Source organism: Polyergus mexicanus, unplaced genomic scaffold (genome assembly GCF_030449975.1).
Source record: "Polyergus mexicanus isolate NDT 795.1 unplaced genomic scaffold, iyPolMexi1.0 SCAF_10, whole genome shotgun sequence".
In the NCBI taxonomy this organism is placed as follows: Eukaryota; Metazoa; Arthropoda; class Insecta; order Hymenoptera; family Formicidae; genus Polyergus; species Polyergus mexicanus.
In genome coordinates this window covers 1,532,349-1,541,795 of record NW_027223330.1, presented here as the reverse complement: position 1 = coordinate 1,541,795, position 9,447 = coordinate 1,532,349, and the positions used below count along the sequence as shown (strand labels likewise).

General features: G+C 38.4%; 1 protein-coding gene across 14 annotated transcripts in view; it reads right to left on the bottom strand.

Annotated features, from left to right (window-relative positions):
* Nucleotides 1–79: 79 nt before the first annotated feature.
* The window catches only part of LOC138937135 (uncharacterized), a 47,346-nt gene continuing 37,978 nt past the window's right edge, over nt 80–9,447 (bottom strand). For 8 of the 14 annotated variants that reach the window (XM_070303083.1, XM_070303084.1, XM_070303082.1 and 5 more), the window contains 2 exons: nt 7,305–7,562; nt 81–4,684 (listed from right to left, as the gene is read on the bottom strand). In XM_070303083.1, coding sequence (XP_070159184.1) covers nt 3,456–4,684; nt 7,305–7,562 — 1,487 coding nt within the window. In that variant the 3' untranslated portion in view covers nt 81–3,455. Of the gene's footprint in view, nt 4,685–6,299; nt 6,463–7,291; nt 7,563–9,447 lie in introns of those variants that run through there. The other 6 variants (XM_070303089.1, XM_070303091.1, XM_070303093.1 and 3 more) reach the window with 5 other exon arrangements.

Below are 9,447 nucleotides of genomic sequence, written 5' to 3'. Positions count from 1 at the left end.
TTAATCTATATAAATTTATATCCTGTATAGTGATCTTTTAGTTTATATATATTTTAATTATTACTTTTTTATAAATTTTATTTCTACGATATATTTCTCGGTGTTTTAGCGAGAGGATACACTGTGGGACTATATAATAAAATTAACATTTTATTTGAAAAATCGAGACATACACAGATGCGAAAACAATGGTAGCACATTTTAATAGCACCGATAAATATAGACGTTGAAACGATATCTTAAGATTTTAGAGTGACTATGTGCGGGTTGAGATTGCTCGTTCGCGATCAATTGAGTCGCATAATTTCCTTTTTCGCGGATACGCGCGATTGCTTTTTTTCTTTATTACTCTTCTAAATTATTTGTCGAACAATAGCTTTCTCGTTTTATCAGTCGGAGTGATACAGAGTGCTCATAAAATTTCCATCTATTTCTGCAAACTCAATATACTATTTATCTTTTATATAGAAATTGTCTAGGATTAAGTAGTAAATATTTAATATTTAATCAATCGAGAAAATATTTTACAGATCAAAAATATTCTGGGTATATTTCTGTCAATTTGCAAGCTCTATATCATGACTAAAAATTTATGATAACGCGCATAGCATTTATATTACTCTTCTTTTATATAATAAACGTTCTAGAAATAGATGTAGATTCTTCTACAAACACACTGTATATACATTTAATATAACAGAAATTGAGTTTTCTTCTCCGACCGATGTTCCCTCACTTTTCGTTATATACTTTTATAAAGCGCAAATGTGTGGATATATAAATATATTTATACAAGGTGTATCGTCAAGCGCCGAAATCAATATATACTCTTTATCATACAACCTGTATAATGAAATCGCAGTGATCGTCCTTGTAATAGAGATAGGAAAAAGGAACTATCGAGGATATAACGAGGACTGATCTCCGAATAAGTCACCTACTCGTGAATTTTGATCCATCCTTTAAATCTCTCCTTCTCGTGCTAGTAAAATTGCTCTCTTTTACCTCTAATTCATTTTCTAAATATATATATATATTCCTTTAATAGCGCTATGTACAAACGTAAACGAAGGATCAACATTGGTCGCAAGCTTGATAATGTAATGGATGAACGAATGATCGAGCAAACGCGTTGAGATAATAATAATTTTATACTCTCGCTACACAAAGGAATGCGATTAATCGAGATCAATAATCGTAATGAGGACCATCGCGATCGTGTGCATACGAAATATGGATCTCGTCGTAAGGTTGAATTCTGGATGCTCGATAGCAAATCGAGAACCGGTATATTTCTCGTTGTAGAATGTAGAAATATTCGTGGCATTTTATTATTGGCACTAGGATGCTTCCTCTTTGATTTGATTCATTTTCCGTCTCATTCTTAAGAATTGCATTTAACGATAGAAACGGATATTGACTCTATCAACTAACGTAAGAAATCGCAAATATTCTCTGTTTCTCGTATAATGCCTCCATTAATTACAATATCTATTCAATTAAAATTACAGAAGCATCGATTGCTTGATTAATCGTCGCTCGATGACGCCGCGACATTCTTGATGAAAACTTTCAGATTGCAAGTTCCTTTTAGTATGCTTTTATTTGTATATATCAGTGTAAAGTGATAATGTGTTGCGAGTCTCGAGACGTTATCATTGGCACCATTATCAATCGCTCTTCTTTTCTATTAGAAATGGATCAGCCTTTTTTGTAACGTCATTTCGTTATGCAGCTCGACTTAAGCTATGCTTACTATTAATAAATTGGGGATTCGTTGATCCATGAAAAAACCTTTCAGCCAAAATTATGCACGTTCTCTCTTTCGTTCTCTCTTTTGATATAAATTGAGATCATATCCAAAGGCGTCAATGTCCCTTGCGATAATATTTCGAAAATTTATTCTCCGTAATATACGATTAATTTCGTTTTTCTCATTTGGCACAATGTCATAGAGGTGAATGATACACTTGCGACAAAACCTTATGCGCGAAATATATTCGTCTCTTTTTTTTCCATGCGTTTGAAGAATTACAGATATGAAAAGAATTTCACGATTATATATATTTATATTATTAAATTCATTCGATTAATAACAAGATACGAGAATTATATATGCCATGACGAAAAGTAAGGCAACTATTCTCTCTTAGTAAATTGATATTTGCAAACAAATGTTAAAAATTTTGATATATATATTTCTCGAAATTTTTTTTTCCATTTTTATATCACACAATTATAATTGGTTTTCGATAGCACGTGGGATCTAAGCGAAATTTCATAATTCAATTTATTCGATTATCATATATCCGCTGAGAAAAAATTGTCTTTCGTCTCTTTTCACATATATATTAATATATATATATACGATAAAATTTAAACAATGCAAAGTTGAACAAAGACACAACAAAGTACTCTAAATATTACTTTCCATTACATTCGCCGAGAACTTGAAATCATCGCCTATCCTTTCAATCCCCTCGTTAAAAAGAGTTGCCAGAAAAAAGTGATATTAATTAGAATTATTGTAATAAATTATCATTATTATGATAAATTAGATTGATAATTCTTTATCAGCGATTATCAAAAATAAAATTTGCATAATAAATGTGCATTATTATTGCTTTACCGAATTGTATGATATATAGAAATTATGTAAATGCAATTTTATTATTCTGATTCTCGAAGAGAATTAATTATGTGTTTTATGAGTTAAGAAAGGATTAAACGGTCGATAATAGTTGATCTTGCAATAAGACTCATCCTCGGCAAACGATTGATAAACATCTCACACAGCAACGGCCAGAGGGTTGCCTTAATACGATCGCGAGATATATAGAATGTCGCAAAAGAAGGTGAATATGAACAAAGCGACATTTCATATTCTTCGCAGTCGATCTTTTTTTTTTTTTCTTTAGAAGAAAAGATAGAAACAGTCTTTGTGTATATATGTATATATGTATGTGTATGCGAATCTATGCAAACTGGCATCGAGTCGAGTTTTACTAGATTCATTTGAGACTTTTGTTAACATTTTCATCTGTGCTTCTATCTAGATACAATTTTCCCAAATAATATAAACATCTGAATGATATCCGATTAAATTAAGATATCTTTCAGATTTTCGTATCATCTGAATTTGCCTTATTAAAGTCGTCGTCAATCTAAAGAAGTCCGTCGACAGCAATGACGACATCTCTTCTTTAATCCCCTCCCCGTAAACCTGAGGAAAATCCTGAGAGAGCAACGTCTCTTGATATTTCAATCATTTTCGATTCTTCCTTCATCCAGATGTGATCTTCATTCTTGTACCGCTGGTTAACATTAATCGTTTTCATCTTGAACAAGGGATGACAAAGTTTCCGACTTCCATCTGAGAACCTGAGGAAAATTCTGAGAAGCGCGTATCTTGTTCCCGAGCATTTTTAAATACCGTTCTTCAAGGATATGGAGCTTCACTCTTGTTCCACGCTAATGTCCACCGTCCTGACCCTGGACGAGTCCGTAGGCAATAGTTGTAAACGTTCAGGCTCTGCATCCAGCATGATGATGCACATAAAGCTCTTACCGGATGCCTGATCCCTGGGATAGATAGTCACTGGCGCAAACTTATCCACCGAGCCATCCACGTAGGAACAGAGCTTCCGGTAGACCTGGGGAAAGTGTCTTCTTAAAGAAACTCCTCTGAGCCTGAGCTGCCGCTGGATGTTGTTGAAACTGATTTCGCGGGCCCTCCGCGGCGTGTTCTGACCGTTGTTTCCGGGTAACGATGTCAGTACCAGGGTTTCCGGCGAGTCCATCTCCCGAGTGATATTACAGGGCGACGCGGGTGTCTGCTGTCTTCTGGCCTGCGGTGACGCCGAAGACGAGGAAACGTGCTGCTTCATCGCTCCATCGAGTCTGATCTTCGCGCATCGGGATACTAATTGCCTTTCCCACCTAACAGCACCGCTGGTTGGCACCTCGCTGACTACGCATACCGCTACGTAAAGCACTAGCCGAGCCTCTGGATTGTACGTCTTGCAGAGGCGCATCAGTTCGGCGTATAGCTCAGCGCCCATCTCGCCAGGAAGTAAATCCGACCACCGCACGTAGGTGGGCTCACCAAGATCGGCGAAGCCGTTGCCGACGAAGCGCTCGGCCGCCTCGGGGCTCGAGAAGAAGCACTTGACCGCACCGCGACCGTGAGCGTCGTGGCCTCGTCGAGCGAGGGCGGAGATATGCTTCAGAGTGACCGGATCCTCCTTCGCCGAGGACAATACTTGACGGCAGAGACTGCCGGCTCGAGAATGAAGACAGGTCCTACGATGACGCTGCCAGTGAGCTCGTCGACACTCGCGCGAGCAGTACAGACAGGTGCAGTTGTGGCAGCTCTTGTAGATCCTCCTCGCCTCCGCCAAGGTAGTAGAGTTGCCGCACTTGTTGTTGCGGCAGCGTATCACCTTGTCCACAGCCGAGCTGCCATTGGTAGTAGAATCCTGTACATTGTCGAAGGATACTCTGCGATGACGCGTCGCACCACCCCGATTCGGCATCAGCGACGAGGAAGACGCAGCCGTCGTGGCTCGTGAGACGGGTAGGGTATCGCTGCCCTCGCTCTTCCGTCTTAACAACTCGCCGGAGTAGAAGTTGCGTTGATCCTCGGCGGCCACCTGATGAACGTCCATCACGCTCCTAGCGGACTCTGTGACAGGTCAAGTCGTTTGTCTTCATCAGTATGAGAGATACCAGATAACGCGAACAAAATTTATAAGAGAAAACGATGAGAGAGGCCAGAGAACGATCGTGAATTAAGAGTTATTTCCAAATCGCCATCCGTATTTTTAGAAAGTAAAAATTCCATAGTTTTTTGTCAAATATATAATTTACCCAATAAAGAATAAGTTTTTGCTCATTTCTTTAGACAAATCCAAACAATGTTTTGTCAAGGCCAATTCGAGTCGTTATAACACGAGTATCATCACTTTGTGGATATACAGGATCCAGAGACATGAGTCTTCTTTTTATTTTATACAAAACGTTCAATTTCAGGCGCTTTTCGTATAAAATGACAAAAGAAGGGAGATACCGGAAATGGTCTTAACATTATTGCTTAGATCTTAGATTAACATAATTTCCGTTTTTTATCTCAAAATATGGATGTAATACAATTTGGCTCTTTGATTGCGTTATTATATTAAAATGACGATATTAAACGAAAAATGATGGTGTTGATCGATGCTTCGGAATATCAAAATGATATCATGAAATATTAATGAATGATTTAGTATAGGAGAATGATGTTATATCGAACGAGGGGATGCAAATTCGTTCTCACTTTCCTCCGTCATCATCACCGAGAGCCAGAGCGAGAGACGCGTTAAGCACAATAACGTGATGATTATAAGCAAGCCGTATGAGCGTGATGATAGTGATCGGCGTGATATATTTCTTAATAACGCACTTACATATCCCTCCCCCCCCCCTTCTACAACCCTAGCAAAAATCTAAATTACTTTGCCGTTAATTAGCATTTCGCTTGTGTCAGTGGTGGCTTCACAATTTTGTACCTAACTAAAGCATTATAAAGCAATTTAGATAATTGCGATAGATTGAAATTCCATTAGAAAGAAAAGAAAACAGATGTAAAATTAAAATCATAAATAAATGTTTTGTAATTTACGAAAGTAATTATAGTTATAGTGAATAATCTAGTTGTAATAAGGAAAATGGTGAATTTGAACGATATTAAATACTGATAAAGGAAATAAAAAGATATATATACATATATATGTATTTGAGATTTAAAATTATATTGTAAAGTGAGTGAGCACTCGTCGAATATAGATTACAATTACGAAAAGCATTGTTACACAATAGGAGTGATTCGATACTATTGTATAATATGACAAATTTGCATAGGAGCGAATTAAATCTGCGTCCAACCCACCCCATCGAGCTTGACATCGAGCTGTGCACGTGTCATCAATGTGCACAGAAGCACAAAAAGTCTGTACTCTTTTTTACGCTTTCTGCATTAAAAGCAAAATATGCATATATATTTAAACCTTCTAAAAGGAACGAAACGTTGCTCGCTCTATAAACCTTTCGATGAAATTTATAACATTGTGTTTTTATAAGTTCAATAATTTATAATTAAGCATCTTCGATGAAATTATACAGAAAGATGGAAACAGATTGCGGGAAAGTGTAAAACAGCGCTATTAAAAAGAGTGACAGACTTGTAGAGAAAGATTACAAAAAATACAAGAGAGAGAGAGAGTGTGTGTCGAGAGTCTTGATGATGATTGTTGCCTTACGATCTCCGTCTCGGCTCGTGTCATTAATCGCACGCGCTCGCCTAATCATTCGCGCGATAAGCAGCGAGCGACTGCTGCGACTGCCGGCCACGGCCAAACTTGTCCTCGGATTCGGGGGTGGTTACGACCCCGCGAGGGGCTTTACACGCCCTTAGGCTCGCCTCTGCAAAGGTGTAAAAGAACGTAAGTTCGGCGAGGGAAGGAAGGCATCGAGACACGCGTTATCGCCTCTTCTCGGTGTGTCAGATGACGTTCTCGCACATATCGACAAGTTGATGATTGACTCAGAGGCTGAAGAGTCTAGACTCTCGAGTTAAAAAATAAAATTTCTAATCTTGCGTAATTTTATCTTCTTTGTGGTTTTTAATGATGAAATTAAGATTCTTTTAGAGTATTTAGAATGAGAAGAGAGGTTTTTCTTTTTGTCAAAGTAATTTTTTTACTTTTGCGGCGATAATAATGTAAGAATGTAGGGATGTATATATACATATGATATGATGTATGTAATTTTGAGTATCATCCGTGCGCGAATCTGGTTCCTCGTTCAAGTTACGGGTGCAGTTTACGCGAGTGAAAGGTGAGGCGAAGAGAAACGCAAATTACTGCTTTTGCATCGCGAAGCAGAATATACGTATTAGTCGATCCCGTGTACATCGAGATGTGTCCCGAAAAACGTATATACACCGCGTATCTTTATCGCGCCAAAAGAGAGGGAAAATAAAATTTTTAAGAAATGAAGTTTCTCTTCCGAAGATACATAATGGGAAAATTTTATGCGAAAAATCATTTTTTGACGAAAAATATTTTAAAAATTAAATAAAATAAAACGAAATGGATATTTTGTCGCGACAACTTTGGTCGTCGGCGTTGATAGTTCCATACGAGACACTCGATGCGCACGCGTTCGCTCTTCGGGATACGAAGAATAGGGCGTCGTACGATAGAGATCGATCGTTTCTTGGTGGGATCTGCCGATCGGAACGAAAACTTACATAGTCCTCCTACCTTGGAGGTCTTGGCGTAGGTCGTTGCAGCTCTTCCCGGCTTTCGCCTGGCCGACAGCGGCATTCGTATGGCGATGACGGATGGCGGACGTGGCGGTCACGACGGGTCCTCCCGGACCAGGACTCGGGGTACGCGACGCGGGTGGCAGTCCCAGAAGGGAGTCGAGTACGTCCTCCAAAGTTGTGGAGCCCGGGCTCGGTTTGTTCCGCAGAAGAGCTGCCGTCGCCATCGCCTCGTCCGTATCGCTCTGGCCCGATCCTGATCATCGGTATCATGCGGGGGTAAAGAAGAGACAGAGAGGTTTGCGTCATCCTCTTGGCCTCGAAAGTGTACGTGCGCGTATGTTACGTATATATGTATGTATGTATGTATATATGTGCGTGCGTGTATTTCTTGAAGGTGAAAACGAGAGAGAGAGAAAGATAAGCGTTTCTTATTTTTTTCCATATTAATCTTGGTATTAATAATAAAGCTATCATTTTCTCGTAGTTCTTTTAACGTTAATCTTCTTTTACAAAGCGGGCCATATTTATGTATGATTATGTGTACATCTATATCGGAGTGCAAATCGAATAGTCCTTTCAAAGTTTGTATTGACTTTAGCTTGAGGATATAAAGCGGTCCATTCCTGCCCCATTCCTGCACCTTTAGATTAATTTTGTTAATTTTCTCTTTTCTTTTAAAAAAAAGTGTTCGTTCCTCGTATCAGGGAGAGAGAGAGAGAGAGAGAGAGAGAGAGATAAGTTCTTTGTAATCTTCATCAATGATAAATGCGACAAATCATATGATATATTAACTGCAGTTGCCTGAACTTGCAGTACAAAAGATAAGTACATTTAGCGATAGATCAAGTTTTCAAGATTGCAAATTATCAATATTTAATGTCATCGATTGTGCTTTACGCGCGCATAAGTATGACTATCGAATTATAAATAGAAAGAAAATAACGCACGATTCTCGACTCGTAGCCAAGAAGGCAACAAAATTCTGCAGCACTTACCGTGACACAAGCAGAACACAATTGTACACAACGTGATCGAAGAAAAAGATTCGCGCAAAAGTGACATCGTGCTATTTTGTGTCGGCTGTTTAAGAAAAATATATGCGTATATACAAACATGCATGATATTTACATGTGTCGCTAAACTTTTGAATATCCAATAAAATTTACTTATTTTTATTTACATTACTTCGTTCATTTGACCAATTAAGATTATGAAAATAACCGATCGTTGGAACCAAATTAAAAGCAAAGTATGCGTACAAAAGTGAAAGAAAAAAAATAACGATCGAAAGAAAGACGTAGAGATGAACGTATAGGAGCAAACAAGTTTACGGAGAGAACACAAATAATAATGACAATAATTTATTTTTGTCGCTAAGGGTAATAATTACGCTCTACACAGACAAATAATAATCGTTGACGTGTGTCCGGACTAATAAGTACGGAACCGTTCGAAAAAAGAAAGAAAGAATAAGAGAGAGAGAGAGGCGGGGGAATCGGGCGCGCAGAATCGTCGCGAAACCGATCGCTTCCGTTCGTCCCACCATTCGGACGAACAAATTTATTTCTATAATCGCGCAATATACATCAATCACAAAATAAAAGATCTTTAAGGCACGGCAAGGGAGAAGACGAGATGCGCGCGGACGATTCTGCGGGCTTCGGAGTGTCGTAATTCAAATAGTAACAATAATAATATACTTAAAAAATAATAATAATAATAACGATAAGGATGATAATAATAATAATAATATATCAACGCACTTGCAACACATAATGAACGATGTGCGCGATTCGCATAATTAAATCTAATTAATACACGTATGTACGCACCCGTACAGATTCTACAGGCGTTAACGTAAAGTGGACAGTTTTACAGTAAACGTACACGAATGCAAATAACTACTGACAAAAGTGGACGTGGGGAGGTGAGAGGGAGATAGTTAAATTAATCCGAAATTAATATCTCGCATAATATAGTACTGGGAGAGCACCTTTTAATCATACTCATATTAGTAAAAAGAGGAGGGGAGCGGAGAGTCGTCAACACGTATCGTAAACAAAAGTAAGAAAGTGTACTCTACAAAATTCATCGCGATGATTTCTCTCGCATGAACGACGACGAGAGTGAGAAGAACG